Source organism: Agelaius tricolor, unplaced genomic scaffold (assembly GCF_023055355.1).
Source record: "Agelaius tricolor isolate 1412-34295 unplaced genomic scaffold, bAgeTri1.0.p SCAF_2, whole genome shotgun sequence".
Lineage (NCBI taxonomy): Eukaryota > Metazoa > Chordata > Aves > Passeriformes > Icteridae > Agelaius > Agelaius tricolor.
This window is the reverse complement of record NW_027269262.1, coordinates 90,545,003-90,571,124: the sequence shown is the minus strand read 5'-3', so window position 1 is coordinate 90,571,124 and position 26,122 is coordinate 90,545,003. Positions and strand designations below refer to the sequence as shown.

At 39.4% G+C, this 26,122-nt stretch overlaps 1 protein-coding gene across 2 annotated transcripts in view; it reads left to right on the top strand.

The window, feature by feature from the left end:
- FAM135B (family with sequence similarity 135 member B) overlaps positions 1 to 26,122 on the top strand; it is a 201,200-nt gene that overhangs the window by 156,851 nt on the left and 18,227 nt on the right. The window contains exons 8-16 of one of the 2 annotated variants that reach the window (XM_071421852.1): positions 7,560 to 7,713; positions 10,371 to 10,420; positions 13,281 to 13,436; positions 15,493 to 15,566; positions 18,399 to 18,553; positions 19,630 to 21,012; positions 21,523 to 21,688; positions 23,466 to 23,632; positions 24,856 to 24,947. In XM_071421852.1, coding sequence (XP_071277953.1) covers positions 7,560 to 7,713; positions 10,371 to 10,420; positions 13,281 to 13,436; positions 15,493 to 15,566; positions 18,399 to 18,553; positions 19,630 to 21,012; positions 21,523 to 21,688; positions 23,466 to 23,632; positions 24,856 to 24,947 — 2,397 coding nt within the window. Of the gene's footprint in view, positions 1 to 7,559; positions 7,714 to 10,370; positions 10,421 to 13,280; positions 13,437 to 15,492; positions 15,567 to 18,398; positions 18,554 to 19,629; positions 21,689 to 23,465; positions 23,633 to 24,855; positions 24,948 to 26,122 lie in introns of both variants that reach the window. The other variant, XM_071421851.1, reaches the window with a different exon arrangement.

The window sequence follows — 26,122 nt, the reverse complement described above, 5'->3', positions numbered from 1 at the left end:
TAATGGATCTCTTCCAAATCAGGAGATTCTATGATTCTATGATACATGATTCATACAACTTTTCTTGTGCCGGATGAGTCAGTGCTCATCTTAGAAGAAGGATGCCTCAGGTCAGACACTGCTCTGACTTTGATGAGACATTTTCCCCAGTGCTTTATTTACTGCTAAAGCAATGTTTTTGCAGCTTTTATTTTCTCTTTGGTGATGTATAACCCTAGAGATTGGGTGGAGGACCTTCTTATTTATCATAATCAGAATTGTTCAAGACCTTCTATAGAATACCCTATATGTGCTTTTACATGAAGAGCCATTGTGACTGTAGACACTTCTGATGATATATAGGATGTAACAGCCTCCTGTCACTAAGTTCAGCTTTTAAAGTGAGTGGGAAACAGACTTCAAATAATTGCATAGAAATTAAGAAATCATGAAATGCCCCCTAAAAGAAAAATCTGTGGGAAAACCCACAAGAAACCAAAACATCTGTGCATGAACAAAAGTATTTAGGGAGGTTTTTTTGACCTTTAAATTCTAAAATATATTTCTATATGAAGTATATCTTGATGAAAAAGAAAATTAAAAAAAAGCCAGAAGATTTATTTTAGAAGAAAAATATTTTTTTTCTTTCTAAGTGGGTCAATAGAAGACATTTGGAACATTGTCAGTGTTTTTTCTCCTAGAAGAACTTAAAGGGAAATCAGTACAATCTGTGAAACACTTTTGCTTTACTAGAATGATATTTTTAGATGGGAATTTTCCTAAAAATACTTTCCTGGCCACTCCTTCTTCCTTGGCCAATTGCAAGTGATAAACCTACAGCCTCCATTTAGAACAGTGACTTAGAGTCACTCACACAAATGAGACAAATTAGAGCTGACCAGGAGAATTCTCCTCTATCTGTTCAGAGAATACTCTTTTTCTGGCTTGATGGCTCCTCTTTTTTAAGGATCTCAAGTCAAATACTTTCCAACTGCTAATTTTGTACAAAATTTAAATTATCACTGAACCTGTCACTAAATCTGACTGCAATGTCAAATACTTTTTCTACTGTGTTATTATCCCAGGGGTTTTAACAAAGTGGCTCTAATTTTTAGAGGTAATATAAATGTCAAATTGTATTTATGAAATACCAGCCTACGTTTTCTTACATAACAGATTTAGTGAGAGGCATAACATAAATAGTTCCATATATTGTCAATGCCTTTCTAATTATTGCCCATTATTGAGCTTTGGATTAGTGTAATCAGTGTAACTGAAATAGAATTTAAATATAACATAATGATTTTACTTTTATTTTAGAGCTTTGAATAATGAACCAACATATCAAAGAGAGACTGATAAATCAATACAAAAAAAAGCAATTGATTAACTTGAGAGAATATGCACATCCTAGTCCAATATTTCTATTTATCTTAAATGTTTGTTCCTCAGTTTTACTTTTTTAAATGGAAAATATTAATTTTCTCAGTTTTCCATAGCTGTTCCTCCTGTAAGCATGCTGTCTTCCTGTTGGTGGATATTAGAGGAGAGATTTACAGGAGCTGACTTATGTGGGTGTCATCTGACCCTCAAGAATGTTCTGTGTTCACATATCTGCTGCTGTCAGACAAAAAACAGAAATGCATTATTTTTCTGCCAAATAGGACCAAGATTTGGGTCCCATGCCTTTTATATGTAGTCTCTGGTTACTCTGTTCAATGAAAACATTTGAAATTCCAAAACCAGGCTGAGAAGAAACAGTGTCACCACAGAATGGCATCCACAATCTGGCCTCTGTGGGCTTCCACATCTTTAAACTATGGTTTTTTAAGTTTTGCCAATAATTTTTCACTGCCTGGCGCAGGGATGTAAAAGATGTTTGTATTGATGAATGAATTAATGAGGGGGAGTTGTTTGTGTTTGGCAGTTTTCCATAGCTGAATGGAGGTGTAAATATACATATACACACATGCAGAATCCTTAGGGGTGGAAAAGACCTTTAAGATTATCAGATGTCAGCTCAGCACAACCATCATTTATACCATTAAACCACATCCTCAAATGCCACATCCAAGGCCTTTTTGAACACTTCAAGGGACAATGATTCTACCACTTTCCTGGGCAACATGTCCCTATGCCTGACAACCCTTTTAGTGAAGAAATCATTTTAATATCCAGTCTAAACCTCTACAATATCTTTATGTGTATACATATGGGATTTTTTTCTATATATATCATTAATATTTATAAAAATATTCTTAGTCAGTCCAAATGCAGAATTTTTCCTTTTTGTTTTTGTTGTTGGTGTTGATGGTTAGTTGTTGTTTTCTTCATGAAATAGCATCATCAAAAGTTTTTTATTTTCAATCATCTAGATTCTTTTTTCTCTTTAAATTGCATGTAATTTCTGTCATAACAATGGCTTAAAAGACATTCTTTGCCTCTTCCATGAATTCTCTGAGCATTCATTTTAATGCATTTTTCATTATAACCTCTTTAGGACAAAAGTAGTTTCTGATATGCAACCAGTTTCAGAAAATGGAATAAAAAACTTGTCCTTTTTCCACCACTGCTCAAGCACTTTCACAAATGAGGTGGAAGCATTAAATTTTTAGCTCAAGTCATAACTATAATTTAATTTCCAAAGACCAAATAACCGGAAATCTCCGATCTTAGAAAACAGCATCCAAAGTAGAGAGTAAAGCCTTGGTTCTTGAGTTTGAAACCAGAATAAAATTTCATATTAGATAATAAAAATGGGCTTGCAGACCAATGGGCAGATGCAGAAACTCCATTTATCTTGGGGTGCTGAGGTTTGTCCCTCAGTTTCAAGCAGTTCTGTAAATCTTTGCCAGGAGCAGAGAAGGTAGGGTAGCTTTCTCTGCTACCAGAAAATGGTTGGAGACTGCAAAACTCGTCTATTTAATCTGGAATGGCTTTTTAGCACATTAAAATTCTTGACGAGCAATTTGAATCTGAATTGTGAAATGTGTTGAGTTAGATTAAACATAAAGGGTCTCATTTACCAACTGTTAGTGCTATTGTTGAATGTTGCACGTAGTTAACATAGCTCATGGAATTGCTTTAATACAAAACAAATACAAGCTACTTAATGTACATTACAAAGCATAAAATTGAGTTGGTGCCTTTTGATATTAGATAGGCATAGTGAACAGGTAGTGAATATCTGCAAATTGTGCTCTGCATTTGAATAATGAATTGACATGAACCTTATTTGATGAAGGTGTTTGCTTTTTGCAAGTAATTTTCCTTTCTTTTATTATAAAGGAAAAGTACATTTATAAAGCAATACAGTCTAATTATAGGAGGAATCTGTTGAGTGATAAGAGCATTGCACAGGGAACCTATTCATTTAAAAGACTGATTTACTTAAATGTATTCAACAGGGATATTGCAAAAATTCTTAGTTTGTTTGGGCTCGTTGATATTGAAAGCTATTTTACTTGGCTGGGTAAATCCAGCAGAAGACCAGCTTAGAGGATAGATGGGCAAGGGTCAGTGATGGTCCAGTGTTGGGATCCAGCTTTGCACATCATGATCAAAGTGAACTGAAGCCTTTACATTTCCAAAACCCTAGGCAGTAGTTTTTATCCCACATTTTTCTATGTTTTTCTTTATAAGATCATCTAGTGTGAGGTGTCCCTACCCTTGGCTGGGGGTTTGGAACTAAATGATCATTAAGGTCCCTACCAATCCAAACCATTCTATGACTCTATGATTGATGATGACCACAGTAAAAAGAGAAATGGAGAAATTAGGCATATATGCCTAGGGTTCTTCATGAGAAAAGATGTTCAGAACTCTTTAGCTGGAGAAACTTCATGACCTTTGGAAGAAGTTGCAGGAAACTCAGGAGGACTACAAGGGTGTTGTAAGGTTATGCAAGGAGAAAACTAGAATAGCCAAAACTCAGGCAGAACTTAATTTGGCTACTGCTTAAAAAATACAAAATATTTGTATAAATACATTTGGAACAAAAGAAGGGCTAAAGAATTTTTGATCTATTTTGCCCTAATGATGTTGGCACAGTGGAAAAAATTGTTTTGTGTCAGTACTATTGGCTTCTGTGTTGTCATCCATCTTTGTTATCAGAGTACCTTTACCTTAAGTCTTGAATTGAAATTTTTCAGGAATTCATTTTCTCCCAAAATTTTCAGAAATGGAAAAGGGCAAAAGCAAGAGATGCAGTCTACCACTACAGACAGAGAGGGCCTTGGAAAAGGAAATCAGTGCAGATGCATTTTACAATCAGCATAGAAGAATCTGTCTACCTACAAATTAATGAGATTAAAATAACAGTAGGCCAAAGGAATTGGTTCAAAAGGTCACGAGAATCTTTACAAAGGAAAGCAACATGTACTTTTACAATGGATATTACAAGCCCAGAGCAGCCATCAGGCTTTGTTCAAGGTGGGATTTTCACCTTCAGTATTATTTTTTAGTTTCATGAGAAATTTGCCTTAACTAGAAGTAAACCAGTATTTGTCATCCTGAGCCAAGAAAGCTGGAAAGCTGAGCACTTTGTAGCTGTTTAATGGGTCATAGCCACTGTTTTTCCTGAGAGCTGGTTTTTTCCCCTTAGAACAGCACATCACATATTTGTCACCAAACTCGATTTCTTAGTGCTGTAGTCTGAATCTATGTTTCAAACTATTGGCAAGGAAATAGGGAATCACCTGAATAAATGCACAGAAGAGGCAATTAAAATAGCAAATGTGAAAGGTCTGCAATCTTTAGACCATCCCAAAAGAAGACATTTCTTGACATTTCTCAGCTTACTGAACAGTGATGGATAAGCTGATTTAGCTGCAGCAGTTTATAATGGCATCATCTGATAGATGCCTGCCCTCTGGGGTCCCTGCAGATGAAGATGCACAGACCTTAGTTCACATTTGTTTAAACTGTCCCTGAGGTGGGTTTAATAATCTCTGTAATGTCCTGCTCTGTATCCTGTACATGTGTGACAACTTTGAGAAGAAGCAGAAGCAATCCTGTGAGAGCAGTAATATCTTTAAGTCACTGAAGAACCAGAAATTTGGAGCTTGTCACCTTTTTTTCTGTCATGCTCACTTTCCACCTCGACAAAAAGATTTTTCAAATTAGGATGGATGTTCCCATTAAACAACAGGGTTTCAAAGCCAGTTGCCATTTAATAGAATTTAATCAAAATGCTTAATGATATGTCCTCCTACTCATGCACAGCCCAGCCTGGTCTGTGCAGAGCAGTTCCTCTCATGCAATGGCATTCTCAAAGCACAGCAGCTTTGTTTGGCACAGACACCCTTCCCAGGGAGCTGGGGCAGGAGGAGAAAAGAGAGCTTGGAGCAATCCTTTCCAAATCTTCCTTCCTTCCAGTAGAAAGAGCAAATCTTCCTACTGTAAGATGTGGATGGTATACATGTGTGAATTCTGTAAGATGTGGATGGTATGTCTGTGTGAATAAAGAGCAATAGCTCTCTATTCACACAGGTATACCATCCACATCTTACAGTAATTTGAGAAAATTTACATTGCAATGGAGAGAAATGCTGGAGAAAATTTTACTTGCCTGTTGTTGTTGTACTCAGTGCTCCTAATTCTGTGCCTTTTAGAACATGTGGTCAATTGTCCAGTGTAAATCAGCTGAGGACAAATTTGAAAAAGCACCGTAAGATAGGAAGACAAATGCTGAATAATTCAAAACTGGACTAATTGAGTAATATTTTAAACATTAATTCATGCAAGTTTTAAGCCCACCTGCATGTGCATTTTTCTATTACTTTTTATATTTAGACTATAATCTATGCCAAGGAATGGCTGAAAATAGACCTATTAAAGTGTAGTCATGCACAACACTATGTCACAGCATTCACATAAACTATGAAATTAACTCACTTTCTTCCTTCTTCTCAGCAGTGTAGCATTTAAATGCCAGGCTAATTTTTGCCTAAAAAAAAATCAGCCGTGGATAATGAAGGAGGGCATATTTTCACGACATTGTGCCATTGTACACCAATCAACTTCCAATTTCCTATTGTTTTGAGCAGCATTTCTTTATGCTCCCTTTTTTGTTTTGGCCATGGTGAGAGTAAAAAATATCCGTGCTGAGGCTGGAGATTTTGAAACTTTTGAAGAACAGCCAACTCTGTCAATTATCATCAACTGTTTCTCTGCAGGTCTAGAGAGCAGTTCTCTTTGTGCCTACCACAGAATTCTAGTTAACTCCTTGAAGATTGGCATGAGAAACGGCAGGAAGCATCCTGGCTCAGGCCAGGATCTGTGAAATACAGGTTTTAGGGAAGTCAAAGGGAGAAAAACACAGGAGATGTGCTGGCATGGGGTTCTTCTGTGTTGCTCCTGGACATGTGCAGATTTTGGGGCTGTCCAAAGGCAATCAGCACCTGGCTGGCCTGTAGGAATTTTATTCTTCCCCTAGCAGTGATAAGATGGACTAAGTTGCAAATTGCCCATGTTTCCCAAATCCAGGGATTAATAAATAGTTTTGCTTTAAACCTAAGCAGTTCAAATTTCAAATATCAGTAATTTCTAAAAGCATCTTTTGACTGAAGTGAAAACTTCTGATTTATGGTGCCTTAATGAAAACTCAGCTTACATTTTAAGCCTAAAAATGTTGTTTGGGAAATATTTGTGGTGAACATGCAGTGATCTGTCCTGTTCCATTCTCCCACAAGAGCTACACTAACACAGACATTGATCCTGGAGTACAGAGTGGCCCATATTTGTTGATGGGATAGCAATGCCACCTGCAATTGTTCACTAATACAGATTACAAGGCACACCATGATACCATCAAGCTGTAACCTTTGCAGGAGCCCATAAGGAGGGAAAAGAAAAGTGAATGTAGACATCTTTATAGTTCTTTCCACCCCTCCTCCTCCAGCAGAGAGGGTGTATTTCACACAGGACTCTCTGTTTTTTGGGGAAAGACATTGGCTCCACAGTGGGACACATGGGAGGACAGAGGTTGATTTCTCTGTTGGATTGTTTGGTCTGAGGGTCTTCTCATGTGACAGCCTTGCTGAGACCTGATAGTTTTGTTATGGTTTGGGGCAAAATGAAGATGTAGAATGAGACACTATTGGATTACATCTCTAGCTAGTTGGATGGCTGAGAGGTTGGGATGGTTAAAATCTCTTTTTGGTGCATCTGCTTGATTAGAATTGAAGAATCATGAAGTGGCTTGGGTTGGAAGGGACCCAAAACACCATCTAGTTCAAATGCCCTGCCATAGGCAGAGACACCTTCCACTAGACCAGGTTACTCCAAATCCCATCCAGCCTGGCACTGAACAGACCCAGGGATGGGGCAGCCACAGTTTCTCTGGAAAACCTGTGCCAGGGCCTCACAGCTCTCACAGTAAACACTTTTGTTCCTAATCTCCTGTCTAAACCTACACTATTTTAGTTTAAAGCCATTATCCCTTGTCCTATCACTATATACCTTTGTAAAAAGACATGAATGACTCTCCCCAACTGGGATTTTGTGGAAACCTGTCACAGAAATGGAGACCATTAATTTTAACTTCTCTACTTTATTTTCTTGATACTTTTGCTATACAGGGCAGCTTTTATGTCCCATCTGAAAATTGTATGCAGCATGCATACAAGTGGCATAAGGATCTCTGCCTTCTGCTCCTGAATGCTCAAAGGGGTCTTCACTCATACTACACCCTCATAATGAATGAGATTCCTGATTTACCACAGCTGAAGTTGGGTAAGTGAAAATTTGTTTAAAATCACTGAATATTTTACAGTGCTGAAATTTTAAGCACACATATTTTAGTACCATAATTCTTGGTCCGTTCAGAGACTTTAAGAGATTTTCATCTATGTTTTCTGATTAGTGTTTATTTTTGCTGTTAAAGATGACTGACTCCTCAAATGATGTATATCCTTTCATAGGATGTGGCCTGATGTATAGATGAATAAAATATTTTGATACAGTTCAGAATATTTGCCTTTTGGTGATTTTTGGCCTCAGCTGCATTTTTAAAAGGGTAACTTCTAGTTCTGCATGGCCATGAAATCTTGGGTAGACTCTTAACATATTTTTTTTCTCTTGAGCAAACATTTTTTTATAGTTGAAAAGAAAAACCTGAAAGGTGATACAAGTGGGTTTAAACTATACTCCCTTCTTTGTAACTCACAATATATTTCTCCACTGTCAATTATGATTTGCTCTTCAAAATTATTCTGATTTTCTTCTTAATTCAATTGTTTAATAGATGTTCTGTTTTTTTGGCAGAAGGGTTTTTTGGCTGGTCAGATCTGTTAGGTCTGATGTGCAAGTGCTGGCTGGCTGGATTTACAGGATGGAGTTCTGGAATTTGTGTTTTGTCATCTTTGTAATGACAGCATGAGGTTCTATGAAAATGAGACTCAGTCATCTCATTCAAATCCTGCTGTCTCACCTGTTTCTTTGAATTCAAGGAATGTGCCTCATAATTTCACATCTGTGTTTTTTGTATTTCTGTGCTGTGCAGGTTTTGAAGTTATGAGTTTTGTTATGTTGCAGAGATAATTACATTAGGAGGGTTGATTGCATTGGCCAGCAGGTTTTAAAAAGGAGTAAAATCTTCCATTAGAGTCCTTATAAATAAGAAATATCAAACACAATGCATTATGCTTCACACACTTGTGGACTTGATAGACCCTATTTTCCACTTCATCTCTTGTCCCTCAACATATATTTCCCTTCAAGACAGTCTAAAAGTCATAGGTAGGTAACATAGTGTGTTATTCAATCCAACTACAAGACAGAAAAAAAAAAAAACCAGAACAAAACACCATTTTAATTTGCAGCTTATGAGCTCTCAGACAGAACACAAGCAACAAAACTGCTTCAAAACAAAACAAAACTGGATTTGGTTATAGGTATAGATAACAGAGGATTTGTGGTTCACCCAGACAGAGTTAGAGGTTGTAAGGTGGCAGAGCTCTGCATGGATGAGTGACTACAACTCCATGACCACCCCAGAGCACATGCTTATGTTCTAAACACCATTTTCCTGGTTTTGAGATGAATTCTGGTACTGAAGCAGGCAATTCATTTGCAAATGTACTTCTTGTAATGCATGAAAATTTGCAAAATGCAAATACCCTTTTTAGCCTCTTGAGCAGAGTGTTATTTGCATCATTTTATTCACAGTCTGAAAATCTACTAAAGATTTGGTTTTAAGGCTGATCTTCTGACACCTGTTGCACAAGTCAGTAAAATTATGGGGTGTAAGATTCATGCAGTAAGATGAATATAAATCAAATTTTTATATCTGTCTCCTTACATTCATTGGGGTGAAACACACCCAATTAAAAATATGTCATCTGACACAGGTAGTGCTTTCTAGTTTGGGATGGCACCTTGTATTTGCTATATTTCTCCACTGAGCAGGGGAAGAATGTAAATGGCTCATCCAGCTGTAACATCTATATTGGTCATAATAATCTCATAGGTTTTTACAGAAGGTTAAGATAAATCCAAGAATCTAAATCTCTGCACGTTTTCTTAATTATTTTTTCCCTAGCTTCCTGAGTAGTATATGTAAAAAGAAAGTAGGTTGCCTTAGACATTAAAAGTGGGAATGGTTATTTTCCAAATTTTACCAGCTCAGATTGAGTCTTTTCAAGGCACAACTCATCTTGGTCTGTCCTTTCCCATTTATCAGTGCTATCTGAGAAGAGACATTTGGGAATTGAGGAGGGCATTGGTCTGTGAGTTGTTTTGCTTTGTTCCTGCTTTGTTTCTTTACGGACACCATTAGAAAGTTCCACATTGCAAAATGAGGCTGCTGAAGCTAGAGAATTGATTGATGTCCTCCTTTTCCTGATAGATTGTGGTGCATTTAAAGCAGAGTGTCCCTGTGCTGGATTCTCTCAGGATTAAATCAAAACACTGCTGCTTGCAGTGGTGAGGTAATTCCAGCTTCACAAGGCAGTGCAGAGATGCCCAATATTTTACTGGTCAGGAATTTGATGTTGATACACAGTCCTCTGTAGCACACCAGGGACAACCATTCCTTGCTCATCATTTGTTCAGACTCTGTATTCAGTTCTACAGTTGGCCATAAATACCAAAGGTGAAAAATAAAACTTCTAGTAAAAGTGAGTCAACAAAGAGTCATATTCTGTTGTCTTTGTCACCAAAAACCTAACATTTCCTACTGGTTTAGTGCTCCAGATTGCACAAGCAGAAGTTGCACCTGCGGGTGTACAAAGTGGGTTGTGGAGTGCCTACACCCAAACAGAAACTTCTCTGTCAGGAAGAATACCAGATGTCTGACTTCTCTCATGAATAAACAGCAGAGGATTAATATTTCACATCCACTGTTCTCAAACCTGATGTCTTTCTTTGTGTTTTTGTTGTTTTTTCCCCAGAGGAGCTATCTGTGGAAGAGACAGTATCCCAGCTTTGTATGGAGCTGCAGGTATTTCTTTCATCAGAACCTGCCCACAGGTTTTTCAAGTCCATTTTGCAAGTGCACTGAGACAGCCCAGTAGTACATCAGAACAGAAAAAAAGGGAATTTGGTGCCATCAGAAAGTTTGTTTATTGCTACTCTTCCACCAACTACTTCGCATAACTTTGATTAGTTGCTTATAAGGTGCTCCTGTCACTGTTAACAAGCCACCAGCTGGATTATTCTAGCATGCTTCAGTGAGCCTACCCTGAGTATCAGTATGACAAAAAAATTATTTGGGGTAGGTTGCAATTATAGCTTTTCTGCTGACAGGAGAAAAAGTACTTTGGCAGGTTGTTCAACCATATATTTTCAAATAAAAATACCTAAATGTATTTGGAGGATCATGAGAGCAAAAAAGTGATTTTGGCACAGAAGTGACTGAACTACTCTCTTGAACTTGCTCCTGCCAAGTTTATTTCAAGTGAGACAAAGACAAGTCATCAAGAGTGCCAGAAAGAAATGCAAGTGCCAGATGATCACTGAAAAAATCAGAGATTTCATATATTTTATTTATCATAGAATCATAGAATCATTAGGTTTGGAAAAGACCTCCAAGATCATCAAGTCCATCCTTTGACCCAATATCACCATGCCCAGTAAGCCATATAAATAATGTGCCACCTGCTCATTTTTTGAACAATTCCAGGGTTAGTGATTCCACCATTTCCCTGGGGAAGTGAATTTGATAACAGTTAATAGAGGGAAGATGAGTCTAAACCAAATGAGAAGTCCATTTACATTCCTGTTACAAATTGTGACCTAAGGTTTGTCAGCCATGGTTTTAAAACTGTTTCAAATGACAAATTTATTAGTTTTTAGTCCTGACTTGGATACTTTGAAGGAAATCTGATTTCACATAAAATTGATTTAGAGAAGCATAACTTATTGCCTCATCTCTACTAGACTTAGAAGTTGTAAGGGTATAGGACAGACAACACACTCTAGAGTCTCCTTTGGACTAATTTTCAGTGCAGTAAGACACAATTAGAAATCCTTCCTTCCTTCCTTCCTTCCTTCCTTCCTTCCTTCCTTCCTTCCTTCCTTCCTTCCTTCCTTCCTTCCTTCCTTCCTTCCTTCCTTCCTTCCTTCCTTCCTTCCTTCCTTCCTCCCTCCCTCCCTCCCTCCCTCCCTCCCTGCCTTCCTCCTTTCCTCCCTGCCTTCCTGCCTTCCTCCCTGCCTTCCCCACTAAACTGGACAAATAGCCATCACACACCTCTTCCTAAGATGACTTGCATTAATAATGCATCTTGCTTGAAGACTGAGCTTGCAGTTTATGATGTAAGAAACACCTTACTGATTTAAATAAAAAAAATAACATTGACATACAGCCTGTAAAATTGGATGCCATAAATAAAGTAGTACCCTGACTCTGCAAAGGGAAATGTTTGAATAGGATCTTTTGTTTCCCAGTATGCCCCTGATCTTTCCCATACCAGAATGGGTCCTGGAGCTTGTGCCATTTTGGGACAAGTCATTAAAATGGGGAAGCATCCAAACTATGTAAACACAGTAACAATATCTGTTTTATCCACACACAATTTTTCTCTGCTGCTCTCACACACAGATAATTTGTTTTTAATCATGGCTTAGTTTTCAGTGTCACCAACCTGGAAACTACCTGCATAAAAATGTGAAAAATAAGCAGGCTTTCAGCTAGAGTGCAGTCCTAACCAAGAAAAAACCAACCAACCAACCAAACAAACAAACAAAAAACAAAACAAAGAAAAAAACAACCAAACAAAAAAAAACAAACCAAAAACCCAGTGAATAACATGGATTGTCTGTCTCTCATTAAAGAAATTAACAAGCTGACAAGTTAAGAGATCTGGGTTTGTTCAGCCTGGAGAAGACTCCAGGGAGAGAATTTAACACTTTCTAGTACCTAAAAAGGCTACAGGAAAGCTGGAAAGGGATGTATTACAAAGGTATGTAGTGCTAGGAAAAGTGGGCATGGTGTTACACTGACAGAGGGCAGGGTTAGATTCGATATAAGGAAGAAATCCTTCATTATGATAGTGGTTGGCACTGGCACAGGTTGCCCAGAGAAGCTGCGGATGCCCCATCCCTGGAAGTGTTAAAGGCCAGGTTGGATGGGGCTCTGAGCAACCTGGGGTAGTGGAAGGTGTCTCTGCACATGGCAGGGAGTTGGAAGAAGATCTTTAGCCCAATCCATTCTCCGATTCTATGATTCTCTAAAATTGTGAAATAAGGAAGTTTGGCATGCAGAGACTTTGCTTTCTTGCAGTGCTTTAGCACAGAGCTGAGGGCACACAGAGACCCAGCATGTTCTAGTGTGGGACATGGGCAACAGCACACTCTGGAATGTCTGTTAGCATCATGTGTTGAGGATACAGTGTTTTGGTTTGAGGTTTCTTGTTTGGTTCCCCCTCAATCACCCATCTGTATCCTAATGTGACATGGCTGACAGGGCTCCTTTGCTAACAGTCTGGCCATGGTTTATTATTTCAGAGCATCCAGCACCATCTGGTGGATAATTTGGAACCCACATGCTTTGGTTTTTTTTCCCCTAATTACTACACCTGCAGTAAAGTGTCTGCAAAAATTATCTGTTCCCACTTCTTGCTCTCTAACTGCTTAGCTGAGTCCATTTGCACTAAAATATGTGATTTTAAAGAGAAAAAGAAAATGTCTCCCCAGCTTTATTTGGGGTAAAAGAACTGAAAATGGTAGCTTTAGTAATAATATTCCTAAATCAAGAGAAATTTTTCTTGTTGCTGTTGTTTCTTAAAGGGACTTAATCTGATGTACTAACTGATTCTTTTCCATAACATTCTTGATCTCATAATTTCCTTTCTGTCCTTCAGCTGCTGAGCAATCCAGAGAAGATAGCAGAACAGATAAGCAAGGACCTTGCCTGGCTTTGCTCTCACCTCCTGGCCCTGTGGACCCAGTTCCTAGAGGTGGCAACACTCCATCCAGAAGTCACAGCCTATTTGACTCAGGAGCATCACATGCTAAGGGTAATCTTAAAAATTTAAAAGCAAATCCACTAATGGTCACGTCCTGATAAACTTTAGAGATTTATTTGGATGTATATTTCCAATCCAATTCTGCCTCTATGACCCCATGACATGACATGGGGTGAGCACAACAAGAGTTGAAGAGGAGGGGAAGAAGAGGTGAAGCCCAGGATTTGAAATTACAGATTTCAGTTTCTGGAATGAAGATGGTTGAGTTTGTGTGACCCAGGATCCTACACAAAATGAGTAACTTTGAACACCAGGGTCAGGCATAGAACAGGAGGTGGGTGGGAAGGGGTATATGTCACCTTATATCCATAAATCATAAACACTTGTTTTTAAAAAACCCCAAACATCACAGTGACAAATAAAAAAAATACAATTTCATCTCAACTGGTTTCACAAAACTACCAAAAGGAATATAGATTTGTTTTCTTCACTGTCATATATATAGCTATTTGCCTTTCTCACAATGAAGTGCACACAGCAAAATATTAATATTGTTGATGTTGAAATTGCTTCTTGTATTTGGTAATAAAGAAGGCACAAAACCACTTGTCATTTGAGCGACTCTTGTCAGATCTGCTTATCTGATTAGTTCAGTAAATGTTCTGTCTTCCATCAGGACATTCTTGGTTATTGACCAGACACCAGCTCAGCACATCACCTGAGCTGAACTCAAAGTCTGATCTGATCATTAGAGTAGGGACAATGGAGGAGAGGGCAGGATTCACCTTGCATGCGTGAGGAGTGTGCAGGGAAGGTATTCACACCTCAGTTTATGTTCTGCTCCTGTCAGTCAGTGGAGGTCAGAGTGACCAGAACAAGTCTCCCCTGGAGCTCACAAAAATGGGGCATAAATTCAGGAAGAGGTGGCTGAGTGCCTGATGCTGAAACTCCTCTGCTTAATCTGATGAGGTCTCCCATGACTCTGAGGGGACCTGGGTGGTTTTCAGTCAAAGAACCCAACTTTGTGTGCTCCCAGCTCCAGCAAGGTGAATCTCAGCCTCTGGTTTGTTCCAGTCTTGACCGATGCCAAGTGTCTTCTTGACCTTTGTCAAATTACATAACTTTGCATGCTCTGGTTCCTCCCCATATAAACTGTGTGTAATTACACTTTTTCACCTCTGGAAAATGGTTTGAGAGCCCTAAATGAAAAGTCCTACTGTTAAGACACAGTCTTTTTGAAGGAATGCTCATCCTTTGTTTAGTAAGGCCATTTGCTAAAGCACAGCTGGGATTTAGGGAAATGCTGAGATGCTCTGACATATGCTTTTCACTGCCATTTTCTGTCCCTGTAACAGAGGTCACTTTCACAATTATTATTAGGAATGTATGGGCTGCAGTTTAACAGCTCAGTACATTTGATTGCATATTATGCTTGATTCATTTAAACTCAAAGCTTATTCCAGGGCAGATGACAGCTCTGAATTTTTAATAGCTTATTTCACACTCTGTGCTCTGCCAGCCACTTCAGATCCATGGCTCTTTTGTAATTGATTGTCCAACACTGCACATATCTAATGCCCATGAAGGGATTTGAAGAGCTCTCAGTTTGTGAGTATCATGACATAGGCAGGTGTGTTTCTACTGTGATAGGGCTCTTCTCCTCTGGGCTGACATGTGAGACTTCCTTTGCTGTTGTGGTAGTTTGAGAGTCACTGTGGATGTTCCCATAGAAGAGATGATAAATTATGGATTTTTCTAATTTAATAAATCACTCCACTACTGCTTTTGCACAGTGGGAAAGGAATAAATCTTCCCAACTTTGACAATACAGGGGAAAATGGTAAATTTGACAGCTTTTAGAAAAGTAGTTAGAAGATGCAGATAACCAAACTTTGATTTATTGTCAAGGGAGTCTTACCCCGCAGCAAAATATGCTACAATAACAGCTGCTTTGTGCTGGGCTGGGAAAATGAAGCAGAATTGAACTCTTTTTTAATGCCAGCACTAATGAGTCTGGTTCTGGTAGTCAGTGCTGTGTTCTTAGACTGATGGCACTTGTCACCTTTCAGCAGATCTTAGGTTTAATTTGTGCATCTCTCTCTCTCAGGTGAGAAGATTCTCAGAAGCCTTCTTCTACACTGAGCACCAGAAATCTGCTGTGCTCATGTTCCAGGAAGGCCTGTGAGTAACCCACTAACACTCCTCTATCTCTGGAATTACTAAATATCTACTTTAAAATATTTTGCCATCAAGAACAAGATCTTTTTCTGTAGGGTATGAAGGAATTTGGTCTGAGAGAGGTCATTTGCTCTGTTTTAGCTCCATATTGTAAACCTATTGAAATGAGTTTCAAAAGTGACTGATCAGGCTGGCCCCAGAAATAATTAATTTCAAGACATACATACATACATATATATATATATATATATATATATATATATATATATATATATATATATTCTTCAATTAACTTCCAAAATCAAATGTACCAGATCCAGCACTGGTACTTTTAGTGGGAAATAACTGTTGAAAAGCAACAAAATTTAACATTTACAAATTTGCTTTTACCATCCCTAAAGCATTCCAAGGTAAGTATTTCTTTCTATTGGCCAATTTCTGCTTGTAACCAAACTATGAAGTGTGAGGAGCCAGTCTTAAAGCTATGCCAGGGCAAATCCTGCCCTTGGTTTTGGCCCATGAACCCAACTGGAGAACTTGGATGATACTCAGGACCTGACCCCTGAAGGAAGAGTTCAAAGAAGGATGCTCAGATTTGAATTTCTGAGTAATGAAGGTTATCCAGACTATTTTTCACCATGGGCAGACCACAACATTACCAGTGTGAAACCCATCTTTTAGAAGGGGCTGAAAGGCCATGACATCAGGTCCTGTCACAATGATGATTTTTAAGTGAGACATTTGCCTCTGACCTAGTGCAGAGGAGAAAATTGCTTTTCTCAGAGCTGTCATTGGGGACATTAAGGCTGATTCAGTGTTGATGGAAAGGGCCCTGGTTTCATTAGTGGATGGGTTGTACAAAGCTGCCTTGTTCTGCCAGATTAAAGCAGCACCATAGCTGCAGGGGCCCAGCTGTGTTCACTTGGTTCTCCCATGTCAGGATTTTAGGGAGCTGAGTACAAGGAAAACCCCATGTTAAGATCCTGGGGTGAGGACACACACACACACTCATGGCCCCATTCAAGCAAACATAATCCTGCACAGGGGAAAGCCCAACTGCATGAAGTGCTTCTATTTCTCCAGGCAGTCACAGGAGTAGCCCATTTCCTACAGATAAATATAATGTTTTTCTCAGTGGTTATCAAGAAGGGTAAGTAAAAAAAAAAGAAAAAAAAGTAAAAAAATTATTAATTGGTCTGTGTAGAAAATTTTGTCTATACAGACTGCCTGGTAGAGCCAAGTTTTCTTCCTGAATATGCTAGATTATGTAAATGGAAAAACAGATTCTTGGCTGTCAGAGTATTATTGATATTGGGTGTGGTAGTAGGGATTATTGGTTGGGTTCACAAGGTCACCAGCTCAGATCAGTGCTCAGTGTACCAGGTTCTGAACAACCACCTCAAGCAGTACATTCTTTCTCCCTGTTTTATTTTCCTTCCTACCAGACAGGACTTGGTTTTTGCCTCCCATGCTGTTGTGGGTTTGTGTGAAGCTGTGCACTCTTGTACCTGACAGCATTGACAGTTTAGGCAGAAGAGGACACACCATTCCCAATAGGCTGGGTGTGGCACAGGGTGGAGGCCTCTAGGAGGTCACATACACTCAGATTTTACAGACAAAAATATTTCTCCTTGCTCACTTTAATATCAATTATTCATCTTTTTCACAAGAGTAGGTAATATTCAGACTAGGGATAATGGCTTTAAGATGAAGAACAGATTTGCTTTCAGATGACCATCAATGAAAATTGTTTTGCCTTACTCTCTGTATTTCATGTTTTCCTCATTTTTCGAGACAGATATTTAAATAGGAAGGCCCATCAGAAATACAAATTATTGTATTGATTATAGCCCAACACATATTCATCTGCCAGTTTAGTGTCACATTCACTGAGGAGACTGGGTAGCATTTTGAATGGCCCAAATGATGGAAACAGATGGGGGGGCTACAAAGAAGCCAGAGAGGGACTTTTTACAAGGACACGTAGCAATAGGACAAGAGGGAATGGCTTCTAACTGAAAGAGAGTAGGTTTAGATCAGGTATAAATTCTTTACTGTGAAGGTGGTGGGGCACTGGAATTGTTTATTCAGAAACTTTGTGGCTGCCCCATCCCTGGAAGTGTTCAAAGCTGGGTTGAGCAAGCTGGTCTGGTGGAAGGTGCCCTCACCCATCCAAGGGGGACAGAACTAAATAATCTTGAAGGTCCTTTCAACCCTAAACCCTTCTATGATTCTGTGGCTCTGTCAAAAGACAGTGGCTGAGTAATTGCCTTGGCTCTTCCAGATTGGTGCATGTGTGAGACAGCTCTCTGTGAGTGCTCTGAGGTCTGATATAAGTGAGACAGAGGACTTGACAGGCATCCTTCTTGGCTTTGCTCCTCTCTGTACTGCTCAACCAAGTTTTGCATTATCGCTTCCTGCATCTGGGTTTTGAAACCCTGACCACAGCCAGAGTGACAGACCTCATTTCCTGACCAGAAACCAGCTGAGGGATCCAGCCCCAGCCAGCAGCTGAGACCCTTGGGAGGACAGCAATGGGTTATAGCAGCTAACAGGAGCCTATGACAGTGGGATCTGGAATCATTTCAAAACCACTGAGATTTTTCAGGAAGGGGTTGAGCAAACTGTAGATATCTCTAACTGAGAGATGGAAACCTTCTAAGAGTTCTGGCTACCCCCCATCATGCAGTACTGCTTCCCTTTAAACACATTGACTCTGTCCTTGGCCTGCATATCTGGGCTTGCAGGACTAATGGAGAAACAGCACAGTAGAAACACCACAGATTAGCACAGCAGCCACTCAAACACTCAATTTGTTTTGTATTTTGCTGCCAGGATCCAGAGCCATGCACAGATTTCTACGGAAATTCGAAATTCAGATTACTTCACCAGCATGCCCCCGCTGCCGGCAGAATGCCTGGACATCGACGGGGACTGGAACACACTCCCAGTTATCTTTGAAGATAGGTACACAGACATGCCTTGCAAAGGTGAGTGAAACTCCACAGGGCACAGCTTCTTGAGACAGCTTGATCTGAGGGAGGTACCTCCCCAGCTCAGGATAAGGGATCTCACATCCCTTGGGCTTATGAAATCGGAAGAGACTGTGACCCCCTAAGTAATACAGCTGAATTTTAGTTTTCCCTAACAGCAGAGTATTTCCTTCACATTTTTCATCTTTAAATTAAGCTTTCTTTAAAAAAGAGCTGGAGGAAAAATCTAGAAAGAAAATCAGATCTGTTGGATTTTTGCTACAGTACTAATTTAAAGAAAAAACACTAGACTGATATTCCCACTATGACATCTAGTGGCAAGAAATCTCAGAACAAAGCCCCACAATTACAGTGTAAAAGCCCCACACTCCCCTGAAAGGCAGCATTGCCTTCCAAAAAATATTTTGCCCTTTGAGTATCCAAATAAAATTTTTAATTAGGAAATCATTTAGTCCCATAGTTATTTAGTAAAACCTCATTGTCCTTACTACCGTTTTTCTTTTCACTCAGCCTTTAAAATTACCAAGGAAGCAACATGCATTAATAATATCGGTGTCCATTAATAATATAGTCTAGTGAATATAGCCTGTGGTATAAAATCTTTACTCTTCCGCAGTTTTTCTACTGCCTAAATTGTGACAATGCTCATTAAACTGAACTGAGTATTAAACTGATTCAAAGTAAGAGCTATACTATGAACAATATTGAATGACACCAGGAATACAAAGAAGTATCCATTTTGTTTTGCTTACCTACACTCTAAAATCTAACAGTATAGGTACAGCTATACTGAGGAAAGTGTATTTTATTAATATTGTCTTCTTTTGCCTAACTATAGCTGTTCAGTGAGTGCAATTCTTGTTAAATGCACTCTGGCATGTGCATTTGTCATATGCCTTTAATGTATGTATAATTTTTCTAATGCAAAAGTATAGAATAATATTTTAGAGTTTAAAATCCATTTTCAAAATTTCCCAATTCTTTGGGGTAGTTTATTGTGTTCTTACAGGTAATACTCTTTCTTTCTTTCTTTCTTTCTTTCTTTCTTTCTTTTCTTTCTTTTCTTTCTTTAGATCAGAATTTGGAAGTTTTCCCGGATTTCGAGGCTCCTGCAAATACTCAAGTGGATGTAAAACTGGAAAATAAAGACTGTGCATCAGATGATGCCACTGCAGTAATGAAAGGAGACGTTGAGAAAGACACTCCTCTAATACACACAGACAGGATAAGCAGGAATCCCTCATGCCTACACAGCAGTACTGAAGCTGCTGCTAAGGGCTTAAACCAGCACTCCACATCTCAGGTATGTACAATAAACAAAGAAGGCCAAAGGAGACCTGAAAATATTTTTCTTTCAAGAGAGGAAACTATTTCTGACTCAGAGCCAGGCAATACTGAACACATGTCAGAAGACCTTAAAACATCCGAGGAAGTTTTATTAAAAGATAATAGACTTGGGGTGGATGTTACCTGTGGAGACATGGAACCCAGCAATAAGGACTCTCACAAACGTGAGCCCACGCTTATTGCCAGTGCTCAGCATGAGTGTGGAGCATGTGGAACTGATGGCTTGGAAGACAGCACTGAAATACATGAACTAGATGAATTTGGTCATCATGAAACTAATTTCACTTCATCTGAGCTTGCACTAAATGAATTGACCAGTCTTGGAAAACCAGGGGATGCAGACACCAAGGCTCATCTCCCTGTTTTGAAAGCTTTGCCTTCACACAGCTATGAAGTGAAATCAGTCACAAAGGAGCAACGAAGTGAGGAGAGTGAAGAATTTACCCTGATGTCAGGGGTCATAAAAAGATCCTCCTCCATAATATCTGATTCAGGCATTGAAAGTGAACCAAGTTCAGTTGCATGGTCTGATGCTCGCAGCCGGGCCCTGGAGCTGCCCAGTGACCGAGAGATCCTGCACCACTTGGTCCGGAGGCACGCCATCCACCGGAACTCCCTGGAGGGTGGCCACACGGAAAGCAACACCAGCTTGCCCAGCGGTATCCAGGCATCGCTCACATCCATCAGCTCTTTGCCCTTTGAGGAAGAGGAGAGGGAAGTGGAGCTTACCAAGCTGACAAAATCTGTCTCTGCCCCTCAGATCAGTAGCCCAGAAGAGCCCCCGGAGGAGGTGGATATATCAAAACACAGTGAAGCCACTTCAGGAGATTCAGATCACAACTTAAGAAGCTGCATGGAAACAGAGGATAAAGATGAAAAAATAATAATGGACTTATCTGAGTGTCAAACGACCACTGAAAGTGGACAAATAGAACACAGAAGACATGCCAATCCCCTCCTCAAACACAGTAGCAGTAACATTGAGTTACAAGGGAATGAGGAGAAAGGTTTTCCAGAGACTTGCTGTAGTTTGGAAAATACAAGACCACCCAGCTGTCCGAAGCAGCTCCAAGTTAAAGTCTCTGAGTGCCTGCCACTGGAGAGCAATGGTGAGTGCAGCTTAAAAACACCAAGGGCTTGTAATTACTTGGACAAAAATATAGATAAGGTTGATACATGCATTGAGGATCCAAAGGATAAACTTAAGCCGGACAGTTTAAAAGTACAACAGGGCTCTTCCAATAGTAGAATTTCAGGAGAGGAGAGTTTTTCACAAAGCATAAAAGTGGTACCAGATTTATGCTATCCTGTTACAGCTCCTTCAGACACCGCCACTGAATTTGGCTCACTGCGAGGAGAATGTGGCAGCTCTCTCGCTGATGGGAGCCCAGCAGTGTATGCAGAAATGCAGGGCTTGCAAGAAATTGAGCTCAATGACTCACCTGCCTCAGCAGACCCTGCATCAGGGGCCCACCAGGCTGAACGTCCTCAGGAGCCCAACAGCCAAGAGAATAAACTTGTAGCGAACGGCACCGGGTTTCCTTTGGCCACGACAGAGGGAGTAGCCCTGGAAAGCAGAAAGGCTGCTGATGTGGTTAACATGTCCATCTCTTGCACAGCCACCTGTCTTCCCTTTTCTTCCGTGCTCAAAGAGACCCCTGCCATGGCGGGCTCCTCGGCAAAGCAGGCTGCGTTCCCCATCACGCGCCAGCCGCTGGGCTCCTTTGGAGTTGTCTGTCCTAATTCAGATGAGATGGATGAAGAGACCAACGAAAGGATGCTGAAGTAAGAATAACTAATTACTTCATTAATGTGGCTGTAATGCTGAGAGAACCTGACACAGTTCAGTACCTTAATGCACTAGGCATACAGGAAGCTTGTATTTGAGGCAGCTGCCTGAGGAATTTCAGTATAAATAATCCAAACAGACAAATGGTTCATATAGAATGAATAATCTAAATAGACAGGAAGGATGAAAACACAGAGAGACTGAGACTGCCAAAGACATCAGGTCCTTAATTCCCATGACAAGCAGTGGGATTTAGGTATCTAAATAATCTTTGAAAGCTGATCCTCCTTCCTGAAATCAAAGTTACCCACACCAGAATATCGATCCCTGATAGTCCGTTCACTGTGGCCTTGCCACAGACTATTTTACTGCTCTGCTTTAATAATTCCATTGGGTAGCTAAACTGAAATGGGGAATTCAGATTGGCTGATATGTCTCAACTTCACCTTCTCAAACTGGAAGAATGGGAGAATTGAAGCCATGGATAGCTGGAGAAGAGGCATTATTTTTGTTTCTTGCTTCATTGCCCAACACAAAAGTGCCGCATCGTGACCTTGACGTCACAGGGGCCCATTTCACAGATTGGCACACTAGCACTTATATTTTTCCAGTATAGTTTGGTGTCTCTTCTTTGCTGATGGAAAACAGTAGCACTGAAATTTCTCAATCCATTCAGCTGCCCAAAATGTTGGCTGTCTGCATGTAAATTCATTTTCTACCCAATACTTTACTTTTATTCTTTTGAAAGCATCCTGAAGTTTTATACACCATACTTGAGTCCTGACAAATCTAAGCACAGAATTTGTTTCTTCATTGTGAAACAGAACATTTCAGCATGCATTCATGCACATGAATTCAAGCCTTCCAGATTCATGGCCCAAAAGCTATTTTTTTCATTCTTCTGCCCCTTAAAATTAGTTGGGCTGATGTAAGTAATTGCTCATCATTGACTTGAGTATCTTAGCGGTCTTTTCCGACCTCAATGATTCAATGATTATATCAAGTTTCCTTAAGAGATTCCCAAGCTTTAAAGGTTATATCTCCAAAGCTTGTCCTTCCCAGTTTTCTACTTAATTCTACACTTACATTGTGACTATTAATTCCTAAATTATCTGGATAAGTTTTACTGAACCAAAGAGCCGTTGAAGAGTTTGGCATTTTCAGGCAGCAGAATGCTTCAGGATGAATTGAGTGTCAAATTTTAGACCTTTAGTAGGCAAGGTGTTATCTTAATTCTTTCAGCATTGAGATGTTCTTGTAAATTCTACTAAACTGTTTTCAAAATAATCTAAAATCAAATAAACCCCAAAATATCTACCACATGAGGTGCATCCCTTAACTCTAGCATGAGGAAGAGGGAGAACACCTTCTACCTGACTATAAGCACATCTGATGGTAGAAAAATTATACATTTTGCATTTCAGTACCTATATGGCCAATGACATTGTCAGGAGGCAAAATTGTTAATTCTGTACCTCAGTCTCATTTTATGAGCTACCAGAATATTATTTTTTGCTACTCTTTCATTCCTTTGGCAAGTGTGAGTTGCTAATGCATTTTAGTTTTTCCCTTTATATATACAAATTACAAAGAAATGGAGTTTATTCCCTTCATTCTGACTTCTCTCAGACTTAATAGATGAGAAATTGCATCCAGGTCTCTACTTGAAAGTTGAAAACATAATTTCTCACAAAGACAAGCCTCCTCATTTCTAGTTTGAAGGTTTGTTGCTGACCACCCAGTTCTATTGTGATTAACTAATGTATTCTCCAGTTTTTATCAGGCCAAAGAAAAATTTAAAAAAGAAATGAAGATTGAAGGATTTCTGTACAGTGACTTATCTGTACTAGCTTCTGATATCCCGTATTTTCCACCAGAGGAAGAGGAAGAAAATTTGGAAGATGGAATTCACCTGGTTGTCTGTGTCCATGGATTGGATGGTAAGGCCAGGAAGAATTGCTATTTGTAAGTCATTTTAGTGTAAATTACAAGAAAAAAGGACAGATGTTCAGCAAATATGAAAGAATGGAGAATTTAAGTATTTGTATTATCTAGGTATTTATTCCTTATTATGCTATTTGGCCCATTGTAATAAAGGATCTATGAGAATATTAAATATTGCTGCCAATATTTGGGGGGTTTTTTTGTTTGTTTTTTTTTTTAACAGCAATTTACACCAAAGCACATCAGTCCTTCTGTGAACAGGAGGAGTGGATTGCAGTAACTCCTTGTCTTTCCACAGATGCTTGATTGTTTTGCAGCATGTCCCCAGGAGGGAAATGTTATTTAAACCCCCAAAACACTGTTATAGATTAGATAGTGGCTGACTTTATAAAGTGAGAGAATAAAAATCATTCTTCACTGCAGAGCAAGCAGGTCTTGGAATTTTTTACATATATGCTTTCTAAACAGGAAACAGTTATGTTAAATGTGAACTTTCGGCAAATTATTGATATCAATTAGAAAGGTGTAGATATTAACACTGAAACTACGGAGAAAAAGTGGTAGAGGCTCTGATATTTTGAAAAGAAAAAAAAAGAAAAACAAACAAAAAAACCCAAAAAACCCCAAAAAACCCCACTGGCTTGCACCAGGACTGTTTGCCATTTAATATCTCAGTAGCAGGAATGCCCTTCTCATTAGGTAGTGATACCTTCTTCACCTACAAAAGATTTCAGAAGACTTTGGAATTTTCTAATACAGAATGAGGCATCTCTCAAAATATTAGGAGTCTGATAGTATTTGAGCACCACCTGTAATTGTGAATACATGAGATGGGCCACCCTGCATCTGAAGGTACAGTCCTGTAGCCCTGCACAGGTATTGAGGTGTCCCCAGGGGGGCCTCACCTGAGCTTGTTGTCTTTTTGTCTTACCTCTGCTGTTCAGCAAATAGAGGACAGATTTATTCTGGACCTGATCTTTGCCCTTTCTAACCCACTATTTATGCAGTCCCCCACAGCAGCAGGTGAGGTCCAGCCCACCTGGGCAGGCTATGGGAATTCCTGTATTCTTGCAGTTTCAATGCATCATCCTGAGGTGTGATAATGTTCTTAACAGCACTTAGCAAGAGCTCCGTGGTGTCAAGTTTACTGTGTTAAATTGACTCTATATTGGTTATTTTTCTGTTGAATTGCATCTTATAAAATGCCATTTGTTCCTAGGTAACAGTGCAGATCTGCGGCTGGTAAAGACTTTTATTGAACTGGGACTTCCTGGTGGAAAACTGGACTTCCTAATGTCTGAAAGAAATCAGGTAGTACAGAGCTAATTCCTGTCTTCCTTTCAATTGCTGAAATAGTGCCTTCAGCAAAAGCCTTTTCATCAGCTGAGTGAAACAAAAGCCCTGGGGAATTCAGGGAGTTTTATGTAGTATTTAGTGCAAAGGCTTGGTTCTATTCCTGTCTAATTTGATAGGGTGTTCAAACCTATTGGAAAATATTCCTGGCATTAAAGTCAAAGGCAATGACATTAGCAGTAATAGGACTAGACCTTAGAGGAAGAAAATGGATTTATCCTGCCAGTTTGCAAACTTGGCAGCCTGGTGTGTCTGCAGCACAGCACCAACAGAAAGCAGCAAGTTTAGTTGTGCTAACCTCTCTGGAGGATGTGGAATATCCAGCAGGTGTTGTCAGCTCCCTTTGCTTCTCCAGCCATTGTTTCTCCTGTTGCAGTGTTTGTTGGGATTTATTTCCTTGAATGATAAAGAGATGTCTTCCAGAAAAATTGATTGCTGGTCTAGGCAGAGAAACAGAAATGAATCCTGTGCTTTGCTTGGCAGTGGAGCCATATTTACGACCAAAGGCCTAACTTTATGCACAAGATAAGGATTTCCATTGTGCAGTCAGAAACATTATTCTGATTTATGAGTACCTGAGAAACCTGAGTTAAAACTTTCTAACCTTGTTTGTTCAAAAGCTTTTATATTTTGAAGTGGCTGGTTGGTGTACGTGTGTGAACTTGCCACTTCCAGCGCACAGCTCTGTCAGCAGCAGACCTGGACAGTGAATGTAAGCAAGGTGAAAATAGTCAGGAGAGCACTTCACACTTCCATCAAGGCCTCTTCCAAGAGAAGAGAATGTTTTCAGAGAATGAAACATCTTACAACATTTGGATTTATCCAGAGTCCATAATGGAAACTATATAGAGATCATATTGTCTGGGAAAGTGGGGAAGTTCTCACAGCACTGGAAGTGGAACCTGGGTGGCTTGATGGCTATTTTAATGTTGTAAAGCATCTCAGCACTGTTTTTCCCTTCTCTGAGAACCACACTGAAAATGACCCAAGAAATCAGTCATTTAGCTGGTTTGCTTTATAGAGGAAAATTCAAATCACTTTTTTAGGCATTTATTTTTGATGTGTTTGACAAGCTCAGTCAGGCTGAAATGATAATAAAGAATGGAGATATAATCAGGTGAAATATGACACTT